Source organism: Centropristis striata, chromosome 15, assembly GCF_030273125.1.
Source record: "Centropristis striata isolate RG_2023a ecotype Rhode Island chromosome 15, C.striata_1.0, whole genome shotgun sequence".
NCBI classification, from domain to species: domain Eukaryota; kingdom Metazoa; phylum Chordata; class Actinopteri; order Perciformes; family Serranidae; genus Centropristis; species Centropristis striata.
The window spans coordinates 11,959,095-11,978,849 of NC_081531.1; the positions used below are offsets into that span (position 1 = coordinate 11,959,095).

Below are 19,755 nucleotides of genomic sequence, written 5' to 3' on the forward strand. Positions count from 1 at the left end.
TAAAAAGAAACAAAAAACGCAGTCAGACTTAAGAGGCCAAACCCAAGTCTTAAAGTTAGTCTTCAGTCTTTTTGAATTCGTATCAACTTTGCCTGTAGGGAAAAAAACATGCATACATTATTCAAATTGTGTCCACGTCTGCGTTTTCCCGGAAAGAGTCGTCCAGGTAGGGAGGAGAGCAGCGAGCGGCCAGGTGAGGCTGCTGTAGACTGCTGTCACCAGGACAAAGGTAACAGCAACACAACGCGTCTCCTGGAGATACATTACTCAGCTTTAATCCGCGTGAAGCCGAAAGTTTGAATAATGGTTTTAACGCAAGAATCCGTCCTGTTTCTGCTGATAGCGGAGGGGGGCAAAGTGAAGAAATCCGACTTGGTGGGTAAGTTCAAAGGTTCTTTAGAATGCGACGATCCCGCAGAGAAAGAGCGGAACAGAGAGCTGTTCAAGACTTTTGTCAATAATGTCGCCTTCGTCAAAGAGATCGACGGTGTCCGCTACGTTGTCCTCAGAAAAGTATATCAGCATTTGCTGGACGCTGCCAAGGCTGCGGAGAGTGAAAATAAAGAGATCCCGGTGGCAGGTGAGCAGCAGCGCCCACCTGCGCGGACTGAGGAGACTGGAAGCTGTGAGCATGCAGGAGGGGACAGATCAGCTGTTTCTGAGCCTGATCAGGAACAGGAAACTGTTGAAAGTAATGAAAATCCTACAGAATTACTTTCTCCTATACAGATGGCGCTGCGAAGAAGCAAATATAAGGATGTAAAAGTGAAAAGAATGCTGAGTTTTGAGGTTCAAAGTCAGGACACAAATGGAAATAACTGTTCAAAAAGGGGTGCAGCAAGTGAGCCCAGCTGCATCCAGAGCAAACCTTACGCCTTACCTCTGAGGATGCCACCCAGCACCACCAAGGTGGAGATCCGCAAACTGAAAGCGGACCCAGATGATGCTCCTGAAAGCCCAAAACTGGACTCTTTCAGGAACAAGAGAAGGCCCCCGTCAGTGGAGGCGGGCAGCAGCATCAGCTCACCTCAGCTGAGGAGGTCAGTGAAAAGCAACAAGGCGTCAGAGGAGCCCACTGAGACCAGAGCCCCCTCCTCGGTTCCACTGGAGCAGTCGGAGCATGAATGGCTGGTCAAGTGTGCCGCCGGGCACTGGGGCCAAGTTTACGGACTGCTGCTGAGAGACAACCAGCTGGCAGAGAAGAGGGACTTCATGTCGGGGTTCACAGCTCTGCACTGGGCAGCCAAATGTGGCAACAGTGACATGCTGCTGAAGATTATTGACCTATCCAGGCAAGGAGGGGTTGACATTGACATTAATGCAAAAACACACGGCGGGTACACTCCTTTGCACATTGCCGCCTTGCACGACCAGGATTACATCATGGCCATGTTGGTGGGGGAGCACGGGGCCGACCCAAGCATCAGGGATAACTGTGGCAAGAAGGCGTACCACTACCTGCACAAAGGCATTTCTGCCACGTTGAGAGAGCTGCTGGGTGAGCCTAAAGCCCGGGAGACTCAGGACAGAGTCCTGCCTGAGAAAGAAGAGCCGGAGCTGTTTCCAGATCTCTCCAAGGGCCTGCATTCAATTAGCCGTCTCTTCCAGCCCCACGTGACGGGCCACAAGAAGAAGTACAAGCAGAGGCCAACATTTTTCTCCCTGAGTGATGACCCCAGCGAGGAGCGAGAAGACAGCAGCTTTAGACAGAGAGTGGTGTCAGATGCTTTTATGTGAACTCTTTGTTGTCTTGTATTCATGAGGAACAGTGTGCCAACAATCAGGCAGTCTGACTGACAAGGAACAAATAAATCAATGACTCCTATTATGTTTATATGTAAGAGATTACGTTCTTATCAGCATCAAGACTTTGAGATTCAAGAATTGATGATGTCATTTGGGGGACACATTCAGGAGCTGGTTGATTTATTCTGACTTCGAGACAAAGTTTTATTTTTAGATGTTCATGGGTGGATCATGAGACAAGGGGCCCCTGGGCACAGACATGCAAAAGCCCCACATACCTCTCCTGCAAACAAGAAAGACACACTGACTCAATCGTTGTTTAGCCTCTGTTTTTTTGTCTATTTATTCTTGTTTTGTGTCTCTTTGGGGTCATTTTGTGTATCTTTGTAGTCCTGTTGTGTCTGTTTTTGTTGTTTTTTTGTCTCCTTTTAGAAATTTTGTGTTACCTTGTTTTGTAATGTTTTCTTTGTCTTTGTGTTATTATTTTGTCTCTCTTTGTAGTTTTTTGTCTTTGTGTTATTGTTTTGTCTCTCTTTGTAGTTTTTTTTGTTTTTGTGTTATTGTTTTGTCTGTCTTTGTAGTTTTTTGTCTTTGTGTTATTGTTTTGTCTCTCTTTGTAGTTTTTTGTCTTTGTGTTATTGTTTTGTCTCTCTTTGTAGATGCTTTGTGTCTCATCATACTCATGTTGTGTCTCTTTGTGGTGGTTTTGCCCCTTTAAGTTGTTTAGACTTTTTGTGGTCTCTTTTATTTGTTTGCCTCTCTGTAGTCATTTTGAGTCTCTTCCTGGTCAGTAAAGTACAGGTGGACTTTGGGCCCCTGGGCCTGTTCCCATTAGACTTATCCAGTAATCCATCCTAATGATGTTAGCTGCATTTGTTGAATTTCAAGGTAGAGTTTACAGGTGTAAATACAACATGATTCAGAAAACATGCCAGCGGGTCTAGTGAGTTGTCTTATTACTCACCGTCTGTGGGCACCCAAAGGCGTCATCTGTATCTTCAGTCTGGCTTTCTGGAGAGGCTCAAAGTCAGACATTTAGACTGAGTTTAGCTAAATACCAGAAATAATGTTTATTTTATGTTTAAATACTGATTGTTATGAATTCCTGTTTTTTTAAGTCATTTTCATCTGCTGTAGCATATCAGTTACAAAACTGCACCAAGCACTTCCATCAGCTGAAAAGTTCCATATAATGTCATTTATTGGCATTGAACTGCTCTCCATAGTATAAAGAACAAAATAACTGTTTGTTTGCCTCCGTAACTTAAATTGATTGACAAATTGTTACCATCAAATGAAAGGTACATGGTTCCCCATGTTGATCAGGTTAGACTGCACTCTCTTGTGGGCCACTAAGTCCTAAATTTAAATAATATGGAGCTTAATAGCACAAACATATGTGTTGATGTTTTGTGAAATTTTGTGATGTCTTAAATGGGGCTGCTGTGATGCAAGTAAAAAAAGGTTAATCTGACTGGAAAGAGAAGAAAAAATGTGTCTTTTTGATCAAAAAGAATGAAACAGGAAATCAATCTATGACAAATAAATCCTGTTACTGAAGTAGCAGACAGATCAAGACTGGACTTGTGTGTTTCATAACTGAGATGAACCTGAGTAATAGAGTGGTCATCATCTCAATTTCCAGAGGCAAACATGCCCAAACTAAAAATGAGTTTGTGCTGATTTATGGGTGAATCAAACAACCAGAAGCAACTAAATAAATTAATAAATAAAACTAAAAATCTGTGCCTCTGAGGAGGATTTAGAGGACTTCCTCTTCACCGCTTCACTTTATCGCAGATTAATTATTAAACACTATGAATCATTTTGGAGAAGCAAACATCCCACTGAATTCCCTGGAAGAAGGCAAACACTGGATTACAAAATATTTTTTAACTAAAAAATGTTTAATTAAGAGCAGGTGCTCCATAAATCATTACGGTCCCCGTACGTGCCACAACTTCCCTGAAATGTGGCTCGGATCCATCGTGCTGCTTGTTGAGACAGCTGTGATTCAGCTGACTGGGAATGAGTGTGTGTGTGTGCATGTGGGTGGCTCAAAGTGTGTGTTAATGCCACCTTGTTTCCTGTCTGTCACGGGGGCCTGGTCGTGGTTGACAAGAGAGGAATAAATATGGGGTTAAGATTGTGTGTTTAGTTGCAGCTTGTTTGGCGGATAGAAGAACCTTAACCCATAAGAACCCAGACCCAGTTATCCTTAAAGGGTGTATTCTATAAGTGGATCACATAGAACACATTTCTGATGTTTAAAAAAAAAAAAAATACTACCCCTAAATGTCAAAGATCTGTGATGTGACATTACATTTACATTGGGCGTTTATGGTATTTATGTTTATAATATTTCTTATTTTAAAATTAAAAAAAAACTAGACACATTTTCTGCTTAAAGAGACACAGATTTGCCTTTTTCTCTGCATCTCCTCAACATTTATCAGAAATGTGACATTAATAGTGCTGTTTAACAATAAATTATTTTTCAGATTTTTCCGGTTTTGAAGAAACAAAATAATAAATTAATAATTTATTAAAACAAATAACCATTCACTTTTTTGTTTGCATCTCCATAACATATATCAAAATTGTGACTTTAATTTGTTTATGAAATATGGTCAGAACAATTTAAATGCAATACAGGACAAACTAGGACTGCAAGCAGTACTGAACGGGCCCTCGCAGTACACGCGTGTCGGGGCATGCTGCCGTCGGGGTGTGTGCGTTACAGGGGCCAGTCTATACCACCCCTATGAATTTCATTGCCTTAAGTGTTATAGTGTGGCCACGGTACCAAATATGAAATTAAACTGCCATCACAGTGCCACCTAGGGGCCGATCAATAAAACCTTAAAGGGTTATCCTCAGGAGGGCATTGACAATAATTGTACCAAGTTTTGTATAATAATGCACAAACTCTCCCTTTAATCCTCATACAGTGTCTGAAGGAGGACTCTTAACTGATATGTATAAGTTAGAAGAGGCAGGTAGCAATGGTGGAAAGTAACTATGTACATTTACTCAAGTACTGGACTTAAAGTACAATTTTGAGGTACTTTTATGTAGGTACTTTATATTTCTACTCCACTACATTTTGAGGCATATATTGTACTTTTTACTCCTCTACATTTAGTTGACAGCTTAAGTTACTTTTCAGGTCAAGATTTAAAATGTTTGGGTTTTTTTGTTTATTTTTTTTTTTTTTTTAATCTTTTTGAATTTTTTTATTTTTATTTTTTTCGTTTTTTTATTTTATTATTTATTTATTATTTTTTTTAATTTATTTTATTTTTTTATTATTTTTTAAATTATTTTTTAAATTATTTTTTAAATTATTTTTTAATTATTTTTTCCCTTTATTTTCCCGTGGCGCTTCTGCGCATGTGCGGCCCCGTGGCGCTTCTGCGCATGTGCGGCCTCGTGGCTCTTCTGCGCATGCGCAGCCTTTGAGCGCTTCTACGCATGTGCGGACTTTTAGCGCATGCGCAGAAGCGCCACGGGACCGCACATGCGCAGAAGAGCCACGAGGCCGCACATGCGCAGAAGCGCCACGGGGCCGCACATGCGCAGAAGCGCCACGGGGCCGCACATGCGCAGAAGCGCCACGGGGCCGCACATGCGCAGAAGAGCCACGGGGCCGCACATGCGCAGAAGAGCCACTGGGCCGCACATGCGCAGAAGCGCCACGGGGCCGCACATGCGCAGAAGCGCCACAGGGCCGCACATGCGCAGAAGAGCCACCGGGCCGCACATGCGCAGAAGCGCCACGGGGCCGCACATGCGCAGTAGCGCCACGGGGCCGCACATGCGCAGAAGAGCCACGGGGCCGCACATGCGCAGAAGCGCCACGGGGCCGCACATGCGCAGAAGCGCCACGGAGCCGCACATGCGCAGAAGCGTCGAAAACCCGCGCATGCGCAGAAGCACAGGGGAAAAATAATTAAAAAAAATAATTAAAAAAATAAAAATAATAAATGAATTAATTAATTTTAAAAAATGTATTAAAAAATAAAAATAAAAAATAAATAAATAATAAAAATAAATAAATTTAAAAAATTTAAAAAAATTAAATCTTGACCTGTAAAGTAACTTAAGCTGTCAACTAAATGTAGAGGAGTAAAAAGTACAATATATGCCTCAAAATGTAGTGGAGTAGAAGTATAAAGCTACATAAAATGTACATAAAAGTACCTCCAAATTGTACTTTAAGTCCAGTACTTGAGTAAATGTACATAGTTACTTTCCACCATTGCTACCTGCCTCTTCTAACTTATACATATCAGTTAAGAGTCCTCCTTCAGACACTGTATGAGGATTAAAGGGATAGTTTGTGCACTAGTATACAAAACTTGGTACAATTATTGTCAATGCCCTCCTGAGGGTACCCCTTTAAGGTTTTATTGATCGGCCCCTAGGTGGCACTGTGGTGGCAGTCTAATTTCATATTTGGTACCGTGGCCACACTATAACACTTGAAATGAAAGTGAAATTCATAGGAGTGGTATAGACTGGCCCCTGTAAAGCACACACCACAACCTCTCATTGAAAAATAAAAACTCCAACGAAATAGTAAAGTGGTCTAGCAGACTGATTGGTGAGCCACAGCTCAACGTGGAGACCTTGTACACAAAACAATTACAGCGCATTACTGGTTCAATTTTAAATGACAGTTCCCATCCATTGCACACAGAGTTTCAGCTCCTCCCCTCTGGGTGTAGGTTTACAATCACTAGGTGTAGAACAAAAAGACACAAAAACAGTTTTGTTCCTGCTATGTTTTGCACAGGTGTTTATTTATTGTTGCTTTTATGTATTGATTTCCTATTTCTATATGTACATTTTAACCTTTATCTACGTTTTTGCAGCCTAAACAAGTTTTATTTTATTTTGCTGTTTTATTTTGTTTATTTTTCTGTCTTCTTTTTTTTTTGCTATTCATATTTTAGTTCACATCAATATCTAAGTATAGTCTGGACCTGTAAGAACTTTTAAGAATTTTTAACTTAATTTTATTATTCTTAATTTTTTTATTTATCTTGCCATTTCTTAACTCCCACTGTCTTAAGTTGAATGATGTATGATATGTGCCTCTTGTGTGTGTGTGTATGAGGTCGTTGCCTGCTCGGGCCCTAACTATTAACGGATTAGAGTTGTTAAATGGGTTTAAACTCAGCCTCATAACAAAAAATGAGCTCTTTGAAATGAGCTACTTTTTCACATTTTTGTTCCCAGTCACAGCCACATTTTGGTGAAGTCACATGACCACCACACCAGGGTGTTGAGTATGTGTTTCTTAGGGATTTAATGAGTTAATGTGAAGCATAAAGCTGAATATGTGAGATTCTAGAAGATTTAAAGTGTTTGTTACACGGGTGTCACCATGGGTTCTTATGGGTTAAAGAAGAAGCAGTGTTGAGAAATGGTACGTGTCCTGTAGTCAACCACATTCTCAGACTGCTCGTCTTGTCCCCGCCCCGAGTCGTCTCCTTGTGTTTCTTTCGTGTCTGGTGATGTCACTTCCCCAGCAGCTCACATTGTCTTTACGTCAAGATGATGTTTCATCTCAGAGCCTCTGGGTTTTATTAAGCAAATGTTCTTTCCTGCTGCTGCTGCTGTTGTGAAGAGAAAGGCCATGACAAGGTCAGGATCAAGACCCAGTGGTGGAGAGAGCACGCAGATCTTTAAATAAGAGAAGCAGAAATACTACAGTGTTAAATGACATTATAAAGGGGAACTGTTTGTGCAGTAAAGCGGATGTTAAAATGAGAATATGGAAGTGTGAGTGGTGAAATTAGTCCAATTATGAGTGTTGATGCACTAATGTGATACAGGAGATGCAATTTAATTACCTTCATTCAGCCATAAAGTTGGAATAATTTTGTTTTCAGACAAATTCTCACAGTCCACTTTGGTAAAATGTTTTCAAGGAAAACTTAAAAAGCCTGTGTCTATATCAATTACTCACCCTCTGTTACCTTGCATTCTTGAAGAAAACTGGGTTTTTTTTCTAGCATGCCTCCAATGTGAAAGAAGAATCTGAAAACAGAGAAAATTCTTGATTAATTGAGGTAAATGGTGGCAAAGTATCAAGTATTATTTAAACTTTTATCACCACTGTCTCTTGTTTACACAGACACACTGCAAGTCTATGTGAGTATATTTATCAAGAGTTTTTTCAGTTTTTGGATTCTCCGTTCACCTTGACGGTATGCATGAATAACCATCGTCTATAATACAGCTGAAAAAGTCTTTGACCTTAGGCAAGGACTCGGAAAATAATTTATTTTGTTTGATTCTCTTCCTTTTCTGAGCGCCACTTGGGTGTGAACGATTCATTGTCGCTAACTATTAGTGTGCCGTCTACTAAGCTGCGTGTTGGATATATTTGGTGTGATTTTGTTACCTTGTATCAACATGTAAGATATGGGAGGAGGGGAGGAGGCCTCTCAGCGTCACAACATCCCCATCACTTTTACCACCAGATGTCACTGTATTGCAGCGTCATGGGCGTTATGATCGAGTGTTCATTAGCCTACATAATTATTCTCAATTTTTAGAGGATCCCCGTGGTGGAGGCCCTGGGGCTGTAGGCCAGGTTAGCTCGTCATTAATGCACCCCTAAGTCATAAAAAAAGATACAACAGAATAAAATACTGAGGGTGAAATATTCCTTTAAACTACTAAGGAGTAGTTACTTAGAGGGCGGATGGGACTCAGTTGATAGAGCAGTCATTCACTGATCGGAAAGGTCGTGGTTTGATCCCTGACCACGGCAGCCAACATGTTGAAGTATCCTTGGGCAAGATAGTGAACCCCAAAGTGCTCCTGATGCTGCATTTATTGGTGTATGAATGAATTCTTGATGGTCGAGGTGGCACCATGTAGGGTAATCTCAGCCACCAGTATGAATGTGTGTGTGAATAGGTGAATGAACGCTGTCTATAGTGTTAAAGTGCTTTGAGTGGTCGCTAAAACTAGAAAAGCGATACTCAAGTGCAGTCCATTTCCATTTACTTAGAGCATATTCTGTGAAAAAACAAATATGCCACTGCCACAATAAAAGTATCAGATAAATGGAGATCAAAAAGGAATAGTTTTAATTTTTACTTTTAAATTTGCTTTTTTGGTTCGATCAGAAGATCAGCACCACTCACTATAAGGTTATTTCACAAAATGTTGAACTATGCCTTTAAAAGGCCATCAAGTCATCTATTTTTTTAATTAACATCTGCTGACGTTGATCAGGATGTTATTTAACTTGTCTTGTTGTGCTACTTAAGTACTGGACAAACTCCAGTGTAAATCTGTCATCTCTGTATTTGTAAAGTAAAATTAACAACACACATAAATTAGGCCTGTTAACCATGTTTTCTTCAAGAAAGCTCTACATAAATTACTTTTAATTATTACTTGTCATGAACTGTAGCTAGAAATATAATGAATTGTGTGTAATGCGTTTTCATAGTAAACTATTATGCCGTGTGGGTGTCAGGTTATGAACGGGCCTTATGTTATGTTACGTTAGCTTACGAGGAAGCAATGAATCATGGTGATATAAAACCAGCACAGAACAACTGAGCTGTGTAATGACGGCCAGAGGTTAGAGGAGCAGTCTGAAGGTGTGCTCACATTCCTGAGGGTGGAGAGTTCAGAGTTCAGAGCCACTAACCTGAGCACCTGGTGGTGATCACTGAGTCATCAGTGTGGTCGACAAACCTCATAAATCAAGTCAATTTAACAGTTTTTTTGTCACATGAGCATTAAAAACCCACTTTGAGCCCCTTCATGGCGCAGATGTTGCTTCCCAGCTGGAGTGCAATGTTTCATCGACCAATTTCTGTTTCCCTGCGTCACTGTTGAGACACAGTCGGTGATTATCAGCAGCAAAGCTCCTCATTATCCCGCACTGTAACAGCACTACTGCAGAATTCAGACCATCCTGTTCCCTCCTGTTTGTCATCTGCAGCACCACAAACACCACAAAAAGCTCCATCACTTATCCTGTCTTTGTAAAAAAACAAACAAAAAAACCTAATTACCATGCAATTAGTGTCTGACAAAGATCTTACTTGTTAATGATTCCCTGAGTTGTGTTTTATTTCCCTGCTGCCCTCAGTGGGAATCTCATTCAAAGTGTTTTTTTTAACTTGGTGAAGTACACTAAGTGCTGTCTGGTGTCTCTCACTGATTCATCTGCCACTTGCCAACTTGAATTCCTTTTTTTTGTCCTCAGTCCATTCTTTTAATAATCATTATCGCTGAGAAACAAACTTGACGGCATTCCACTGTGAGGCTGAACAGATTAGAGCAAAGAGGCATAAAGGAGATGAGAGAAGATAGACTGCTGTAAATATATCCGCCTCAACACACACACACAAACACACACACACACACACACACACACACACATATATATACACACAGTCATGGAAAAAAATGTCTAGACTACTGGTTTTTTTTTAAACCAAAATTATGGTTAGATGTCAGCTCTTAAATTAAACTCTTATGAGCTATTTTTTGTTGTTATCATTATATTTGTCCAAACAAATGTACCTTTAGTTGTACCAGGCATTAAAATGAACAAGAAATTGAAAAAAACCAATGGTGGTCTAATAATTATATATATATATATATATATATATATATATATATATATATATATATATATATATATATATATATATATATATATATATATATATATATATTGCCAAAAGTATTCCTTTTAACTTTCATTTTCCTGATACTCCATGCAGCAGCTGGTTAGCTTAGTTAGCATAAAGACCGGCACGGCTAGCCTGGTTCTGTTCAAAGGTTACAAAATCTGCCTACAGCACCTCTAAAGCTTACTAATTAAACATTTTATATATTTTTTTGTTTAATCATCAAACCAGAAATAACTAACCACAAACTACAATTTTAGTGAGGTGCTGATAGGCGGGTTTTATTTTATTTGCATAGAGCCAGCTAGCTGCCAGCTATCCGTTTCTGGTTTTTATGATGAGCTAAGCTAATGTCCAACTACTCCTTTAAAACCAGTGGAAAATACAACCCAGCTGGTGGGAATCATTTTCTTACATTATTTCAACTTGTTTTAAGATGCTTGCGCTCCATGTAGTTACACTTTACAGAAACCCAGCATTTCTAACGTCTCCAGTCTGTCTGTATAATACAGTAAAGGAGAGATTTAATCCCTGCTTGTAAATGTTTGGTCTCCCCCACCAAAGATGACGAAGCTTCCATACTATACATATACTATAGATAGTATCTAGGTGTATACCTGGATAAAAAGTTGGACTGGTTCCCTAAACACAGACGCTCTCTACAAAAAGTAGCAGAGCCGCCTCTTTTTCTTAAGGAAGCTCAGATCTCAGACATCTGTAGTAAGATGCTGCAGATGTTTTATCAGTCTGTGGTGGTAGTGTGTTGTTTTATGCTGCAGTCTGCTGGGGAGGCAATCAGACACTGAGATGAAGGAGGTTGGACAGACTGGTCTAAAGAGCTGGTTCTGTGGTTGGAGCCAAGTTGGACACACTGAAGGAGGTGGTGGAGAGATGACCTGTCAAAATGTTTGAGGCCATCCTGAAATACCCGGATCATCCGCTACACAAAACCTTTATGGACCAATAAGGAAGCTGTTTGCACCAGTGTTCTTCCTGCTAGTTCAGTGGCAGTAACCTTTTGGACTGTGAACGCAGCAGTGCATTGATGTGGCTGCAGAGGGCAGAGACGAGCTCTGAGAGGAGCAACCAATCAAGGAAAGTCTTAACTACTACCTCACTACTTACTAACAGGCTTATTTAACAAGTTTATGAGAAGAAATGTGACAAAATATTCACAGCTTGAATACTCAAGTCGAGGCACAGAACTATTTTAATAAAAAATTCATGTTGCCAATATTTGTAGATCTAAGCACCAGAATCAATTGTTGGTTCTTGTCCAGTTGCATAATTTGCATTTGCATCAGCTAACGGCTCCTAGTTTTGGCAAAATGCTTTTGATTTAGGAGAAGTTCCCTCTTACGGAAAGAAGCAGAGATGTGATGCACTAGAAGGAGAGGGAGAGCTTAATTTATTCACAATATTACAAACATGGTGGAATTTACAACTCCAAGCAGGCACAAAAAAACAACTCAAACTCTTAACAGAAAACCGGTGTGAAATAGAGCAGAAAAAAAGTTATTTAGAAATGTCCGTGCTGCCATCCCACCAACCAGGACTCACTGAAATATGTCTTTTTCTTCTTGGCTTTAAAACAGATTCTGTGAAAAACTTCCAATGTTCGAAACAAACTAAACAAATAAAATCCTACTTCAAAAAACACTGCTTTGATTGAATGACAGAAAGAAGAAATGACTCAGGAAGTTTGTGAGTATGCATGTGTAACAAGAATTAAAATGATGTGTTTTTATCCATGTGCGGCTCCTCCTCCTCCTCTGTGGGAGCGCTTTCTTCACTTTCTCCCCCGCAGTCTTTCTTTCTCCAAAATGTTGCATACTTGAGGAATTCCAGCAGGCTGCGAGGAACAACATGAGAGTCTTTCTAACCCTTCAGCCCTGCGTCAGCACAAAGGCCAAAACAAACATACATTTGTTTAGCAAACTGAAATGGACAGGGTTGTAAATCTCCAGAGAAATGTTTTAGGGGAGGTGGCGGGGGGGTTGGAGAAGCTGCTTAGCAAAAGAAACTGAAAATATCTTTCAACGTTAAGAGTTTCCTGTTCATTTTTTGACATTGTGAGTTAGCGAGTAAATGTTTTTTCATGGGTAGAGGCTGAAAATGATGCTCTTCCTCTTTTGTGGTCATAATTACATAAATATCATATACATAATCCATACACTGGATCAGTTTTTTTCAGTACAGCCAACAGGTATTATTTCCTGAGGGACGATAACATTTTGATCATTTTACCACTTACATAGGAACACCGAACACCAATAGGAGTTCTGTCTTTCTGTTCAACAGCTAATCTCTACACACATGAATTTAAGACATTCATGATTTCAAGCAAACACACACACACACGCGCACACACACACACACACACACTGCACATATTCTGACGTAGCACAAACGTTCACGTCATTCTTTAACTCAGATGTGTCTGGTTTCAGTAAGAAGAAATTAATACAACTATAAAAACAAATCACAAATATTAATGTTAAAATGGGAAATTCCTTAAAAATGAGGGGGATTTGATTCAACAGTGTGTTCTATTTCAGTACTAACAAGAAGAGCTTTCAAACTACTGTGTACATTTAAATATAGGTTACATATGTCTAAAAGGGGCTACACAGTGGAGGTAGAGAATAGAAAATTAGTTTAAGACACCTGAAGTGAAGATTGTGGACTTTCTTCTTTAAAAAAAAAGGTATTTCAAGTATCACGTGTCACTTTTGCGACATAGGGACAAAGGGAGAAAATACTAATTGTTGCTTACTTATAATCTGCTTTAAAGAGATTAAGCACCTCCTTATGAGGAGCTGTTCCAGCATGAAATCATCAAGACCTAATAACATTAAGTATGAAATTAGCTGGAAAAGTATTTGTACACAATCCTTAATATTGCTGGCTGTGCTTGTGTACCTTTAAAAAAAAGAAATCATGACAAAACAAATAAAAGAATGTTGTTTGAATGGATGGAGTAAGGCTTTCACTTGAAATTACTTGAATCTGATTTGAAGAAATGTGCATTTATGTATCATTACAAAGTGCTTTTTTTTTCATTCACCCTTTTTGGTTTTTAGTGCCTTAATTTGAAACACATTTAAAAATAAGAACATTTACAAAAAAGATTAAATCTACGACATCTATGACACATTTAACTGACATGATACAGTTTAGCGCCGCCCCCTCTCGGGCTACACTTTTTCACTGAAGCCTCAAAGGTCAGAATACAATCTTAAAGCTTATAATAGGTTTCCACAGGTGCAGATACAGGGCTGTAGCACTACAATCTTGAAAATAAGTGAAGGACAGTTGCTGAATGGCTAACGGGGGGACGCAAAGTTTCCACACAGCAGCTCTAATGGAGAAATGTTACACAGCAACATCAAGGCACACAGAAAAAAAAATAACAGCTCAGTCCTCTGTTCAAAGTCAACGGAAACATGTGCGACATGTTGGGAAAAGCCTTCAGGTGCACGCTGCACACTGTGCAGGCTGACAATGGGCGGAGATTGGGTACTGGGCACCCTCTGTACAAAGGCTTCAGTCTCAACAGTCCTTGTTACTTATCTCATGTGCAGCCTATTTAAAATAAGAGAAGAGCAGCAGGAGGCATGATGGGCTCCCTGTCAAACTTTTAAATGACTAAAGGAAGTCATGAGAGGGTGAAAAGGGTGGGGGATATCAGCTGGACCACTTATAATTCATGTGAAAAGTACAGCCAAAACTTCCATCCTCCTTCAAGGCAAGTCAAGAAAAAGAAAGGAGGAATCTGTGCGTTCCTTGCTCCTCCCTTCACAGATTGAGGCTGCTTGAAAGCGCCTCCAGCTGCTCCTCTCCCAGCCTCTGCTTCTCCTCCAGGTCCTTCTGCCGGATGAGCAGCGAGGCCTTGGTCTGCACGAAGCGCCGGTAGTCCTGCAGCTGCTCGGCGGACAGCTGACGCGACAGGAAGGTGGAGACCAGGTTCTCTCTCCGGTCCAGGTTATCCTTCAGATCTTTGGCGTCCTCCCTCTGTTTGCACAGCAGACGGTGGCGACTGTCCAGAGATTGCTGAGTGCAGAGACAGAGAGGGTTAAAAGCATGAATCATACTCGATGTTAGAGCTGTGAACATTTTATTTTTCAATTACAAATTTGGGAAAAATGAAGAAACATACATGATATAAATTGTAAAATATCACAGATTGACGCATATTAGAGGCACAAAGTTATATGTACAGCTACAGAAAATAAATGTACTAATACTTAATATTATGTGGAAGTTTATGAATGTGAGATTACTTTAACACTTTCCTTACACACAGCTAAATTTCATGACTTTTCCAAAACTTTCAAGGATGACATTACATTTATTTTCAGTAGGTTGTGGAAGTGCACCACTGTAAGAACATAGTTGATCTAAATTATTATGATTTTTTTTAAATTATGTTATTTAAATGAATATATTTATATATTATTTAAAAAATTGCATTTTTTTAAAAATTATATTAAAAGTTTAGTTTAATCTTATTCTGGTTTTAAATGTATGCTCATAATATAAAATGCAAAAGTAAATATCCTGCTGTGGACAAACTCATACAGAATTTAAGAGGACCCCTGTTGGAAAATTAATCATGTTCAAAAGATTTTTTACCACAAGTGTGATAATTTGGCTTATAATTTTGTTTGAATTGAAAGCTAATATGTTGTTAGATGTAGTAGAGAGCTGTGCACGTTGTATGATTATGCTTCAAACAACCACAGGGCAGGAGGTGCAGTGTTGCCTTATGTCAACAGAGGGCAGGGTAGATACAAATGTCATCGAAACCGGGCTGGAGTTTCGGTGAGTCAGTGTAAATACCAGTGTTGCTGATAACAGCAAGAAAACAAATGAGCCTCTAACAAGCCCTCAGTATGCAGCACGTTCAGCTGGGCTTTTACAGATGGACAACCTGACAAAGAGCCCTTTCAGGGATAAATCAAGAAATCTAATGCATCCATGCAAACATAAATTGATGCAGTAAATACCGGGATGCATAATGAAACAGGATATTCAGAGGGAAAACAAAGCAAGGCACAGAGCTCAAGTCAGGTCCTGTGACACAACTCATGAATTAAAGACCAATGTGATAATAAACATATTTTTTCATGAATTGTAGCCTATTCACATGCAGCATGATGGAATTTAAATCATTATTTCTTAATATACCGCACCAAAAGGGGCAGACCTGTCAAATTGCAGTACATCAAATCCTGCTCAAACACAGATAAGCTAAAGGAAGGCAATTAAACACAGAACGACATTTTTGGAATTCCTCACAGTGAGAAAGCTTGACTCCATTAAAGTCGCCCTTAAACATTTCCCCAAGTGGCATGTGTTTGCTGTTCTAAAGTAAACAGAACGGGAGTATAGCTGAGGGCATGGGAGCAGCCACACACTTCTAACACTTACGGCCGTCTTTTTCTACAGGATCTCTAAATGAGCTGCAGTAAATCATGGCATCTGCACGATTACATAACATAAACACTCACCGTATGCTTTAACTTGCATATATTAATGTGTTTGTGCAAACAACCTCGGGTGGACAGATGTGAGTGTAAATACATGGAGCACAGCTTGGTACATTTACAGTACATTAGTAGATTTGTATCTAATCTTATTTCACTGACTTAGTTAACCTTTAACCCCAGAAATCAGCCTCACAATATTAGCACTCTCTCCTCAGAGGAACACACAGAAACAAGCAGCATGGACACATTTAAATCATACAATTTTGCAAAGAGATTTATAGTGTGACTTTTAGATTGCATTCACACCTAATCAATGGAAATATATATATATAATATATTCAAAATGAATGTGCTTAAAACACAGCCCACCTAAAAGCCAAAAATGGATGTTGTAAAAAGGCCTATGTGAATTTTGTTGCATTATTTTTTTATTTATTTCTTTACTTGCAGGAAACTTGAATTTGTGAGGGTCATTGAATACACCAACAAGAGTTTTTAAAACACTCCCTGCTTGCAAGTGTGTTAGCATCAGACAATTGTGCCACTTTGACAGGTAAATAAATAAAGCAATAAATTAATGAATGACTCATGCACGGCAAATTTTTGCAAGCTGTTAATCACGGCACAGTAATTAACAAAAAGATTGCCTGGAAGATATGAGAGAAAATCTCTCATGGCAAACCCTCAAAACCTTAATTGATATGAACCCACTGTTCCCTAAAGAAATGGGGAAAACCCCAAATATTTTGGTTCCTCACCTTCTCCTCAGCATCTGTGTGTTGGTCCACGGTGCTCAGGGCGTTCTGCACCCTGGCCAGTCGTGCAGAGAGGCACAGCAGCAGGTTGACCACCCTCTCAAGGTCTCCTATGAACAGGTTGTACCTCTCCAGCTCCACGGGCTGACAGCGCTCCTGGACCAGCACCTCCAGGGCCTCCCCGTGGGCCACGTTCTCCTGAATCTCTATCTGCAGGACGTCACGCGTCTCTTCCAGCGAACGCAGGCGCTCCTCGATATAAGATGCTAACAGACGCTGTTAATTCAAGCAGAGGAGGTGAGATTTTAGGCCGTGATGCTACAGAGCAGAGGAGATGGTGAAACAGAGCCAAATGGCAAATGTGGAGGAAAATACTTTAATATGCTTTAATACTGAGAAAAAAATGATTTCTTATTCACTGTCATAGAATAAAGACAAACTGTATTACGAGGCAGTCAGCAGGAGGGGGAGGCTATCTGCTAAGCCAAACATTAGGCAAGTGGGAGATAATGATAAGAGGCAGACAGTACATCATGTGATAGAAGACACACAACTATCTCAGTCTGGAAAAAGTCCACTTAAGGCCAAATAACATCCAGATGGTATCAATAAGAAATCATCACAGACTTTGTGCATTAAAAAGAAAAACAGAAAGACACAACAGTTTCAAGTGTGGAGTAAGTCATGTTTGTTCTGCTGTCTTGTCTTTCTTCTTGTACTTTTTCGAAGTACATGCAACAAAGACATTTTGTCTTGTTGTTATTGAAGTTATACATTTTTGGCTACACATACATCTCATTTTGTTCTGTCGAGGCATATATTTAATGGTTTATTTCTGCCTTGACTGTGAAAGATCACTTGCACATCTCTGTCATGAGAATTGTTTAAAATGGTTTAAATATGCATGTTATTTTGCATAAATGAATTATTACCTTTTTCTCAGTGATGTCAGCTTTGCTCGGCAGGTCTGGACACTGAGATCTAAGGCTGTCAGGAGCAGGACACAGAGTTGGTTCGGCCCCCTCGACCGTTTCAGCACTAGAAAAAGAAACATGTTTAAGTCAAGCTAGTTTTCTTGCACCCTGCCTATGTGCACATATTGGGTCTTTACATGCAGTATGCTCTTATTTTCCTTTTACAAAACTCTGAAATGCAACTGCACTTTCTCCACAGATCTGAACTGTGCTTACACAAGCAGGAATGTGAGTGCATGTACAGCAGTAGGCAGATAGCCAGGTGTGTCTGTGCATGTGATGCAACAAAAGGTAACACAGCACTGGTGGAGCCTTTAAAACCAGTATCACGTTTCATAGTGAAACATTAAACCAGGAATCCTAATTAACTTGGAACAGTTTTTAATATGTGATGGAATATTATTTTCCATCTCCACAGCTGTATATATACATCATTGTCCTGAGAGGATAGACAGTCTCAGGTGTGTCTCATGCTCTGGTGGGAGATTATTTCTGATCACCAGCATTGGTTTAATATTTCAGTGTTGTGTTCAAGGACTGTGACATTTACCTTTCTGCAGCTCCTTTCTGCTCCTGTTTCTTCTTATAGTGCTCCTCCATAAGCAGCGTGTCCTCTGACAGCAGCTGCTCCATCAGCATCAGTGCCGTCTTACGATTGGCCAGTGGGTAGAACACTCTGGCCAGTGATTGGTCGGCCCTGACCACCACTTCTACCAGCTCCTCCCACTGAGGTCTCTCAGCAGGCCTTTTCAGGCTCTCCGTCTCTCCCTCCGGTGTCCCTCTCTCCTCCATCTCCTGGTTTTCGCCCGACTTCTCATCTTCCGCTTCTGGAGTTTCCTCCTCCTCCACCTGCTGACTGATGTCTGTGTCAGAGACGGAGGTGCAGGGAGACACAGAGGTTTCACTTGTCTGCGCTGGAGGGGCCGAGCTGGTGGACTCGTCAAAAACGTTGTCTGTCAGCGGTGAAGCCTGGCCTTCCTCTTTGATCTCTTCCTCTGGAGGGAGAATCCACAGTGATGGATCTGTGGTGACGCCGCAGCTCAGAGACACTTCATGGTTCAGGCAGGCTTCAGGCTGCGGGGCATCGTTGCTTGGTTCATCCACAGACTGCTCTCTCTCTGATCCAGTCAGAGATGGAGAAGTCCTGGCTCTGCTGAAAATAAACCATATTATGTTTAAGACACACATCTAGCCAAAATTTTATTTGCAGAATCAAAACATAACTTATTTGAGTTTTTTTAGAGTAGTCAGCTGACTGGAGATATATTTAAATGATGATAATGAAGACAAGTTGTGAAAGAAAGCTGCATGTTCAATTAGTCAAATCATTTCACAAAGGACACAGATGCTGCATTGACACAGGGTCTAATCTTACCTGGAGCTAGGCCTGTTTTCAAAAGGAGGCTTTGTCTGCGTGGGGGTGGATGAGGTGGATTTGATCTCCTTCTCACTTGTTTCTAGGCATCTGGGGGAAGGTGGTTCAGATGAAGTCTCGCTGGGCGGTCTACTGGATCTGAAGTCATCTGTGACCGGGCTGTGAGAACCAGGGGGTCCAGAGTGAACCCTGGCCCGGGAACAGGAGCGGGAGGCCGGGGAGGTGGATCTACTTGAGCCCCTTGTTCCATCCTCTCCTGGTTCTGAGTTCTGCTTCAACAGAGACTTTTTCTGGGTTTGGTTTTGTGTCTGCTCCTGAGTGTTCTTCTGACCAGCAACCTCTGGTTCTTTTCCCATTTCCTCTGTTACATTTTGTTTCTTCTTCCCCCGGTCCTGCCCCTGAGCTTCTCTGACTTCAGCGAAGAATGAAACACTCCTCTTGTCTCGGTCCGTTCCTTCTGGTCCGGTAGAATCCCTCCACAGTTGATCTAGTTGCTCAGAACTTTTACTCAAGGCTGATGGTCTTGTTAACTTTGATGCCCCAAGCTCTTCCATGGACTTCCCCCTCTGTGCGACCACACGGACACGCTGCCGGCCCTCAGAGGCTGCCATTATTAAGGAGTCCTCAGTGGCAGTCGTCTGGGGACTGACATTGACAATCAGTGTTTAAATGTGTAAAGATTGTTGACTAAAATACATTTTGCAACTGTCTCCTTCCACAATGCTAAGCTTCAGTATC

The 19,755-nt window shown here is 40.7% G+C and overlaps 2 protein-coding genes across 4 annotated transcripts in view; one reads left to right on the forward strand and one right to left on the reverse strand.

The window, feature by feature from the left end:
- Positions 1-303: 303 nt before the first annotated feature.
- Positions 304-3,403, forward strand: LOC131987278 (ankyrin repeat domain-containing protein SOWAHA-like). The gene has a single exon (XM_059352475.1). It carries the CDS (start codon positions 304-306, stop codon positions 1,735-1,737), a length of 1,434 nt encoding a protein of 477 aa, XP_059208458.1. The 3' UTR covers positions 1,738-3,403.
- Positions 3,404-11,818: 8,415 nt separating this feature from the next.
- Positions 11,819-19,755, reverse strand: part of shroom1 (shroom family member 1) — a 34,134-nt gene continuing 26,197 nt past the window's right edge. For 2 of the 3 annotated variants that reach the window (XM_059352463.1, XM_059352462.1), the window contains 5 exons: positions 19,018-19,662; positions 18,193-18,795; positions 17,601-17,706; positions 16,672-16,944; positions 11,819-14,474 (listed from right to left, as the gene is read on the reverse strand). In XM_059352463.1, the coding sequence (XP_059208446.1) occupies positions 14,220-14,474; positions 16,672-16,944; positions 17,601-17,706; positions 18,193-18,795; positions 19,018-19,662 (1,882 nt within the window). In that variant the 3' untranslated portion in view covers positions 11,819-14,219. The remainder of the gene's footprint in view (positions 14,475-16,671; positions 16,945-17,600; positions 17,707-18,192; positions 18,796-19,017; positions 19,663-19,755) is intronic. The other variant, XM_059352464.1, reaches the window with a different exon arrangement.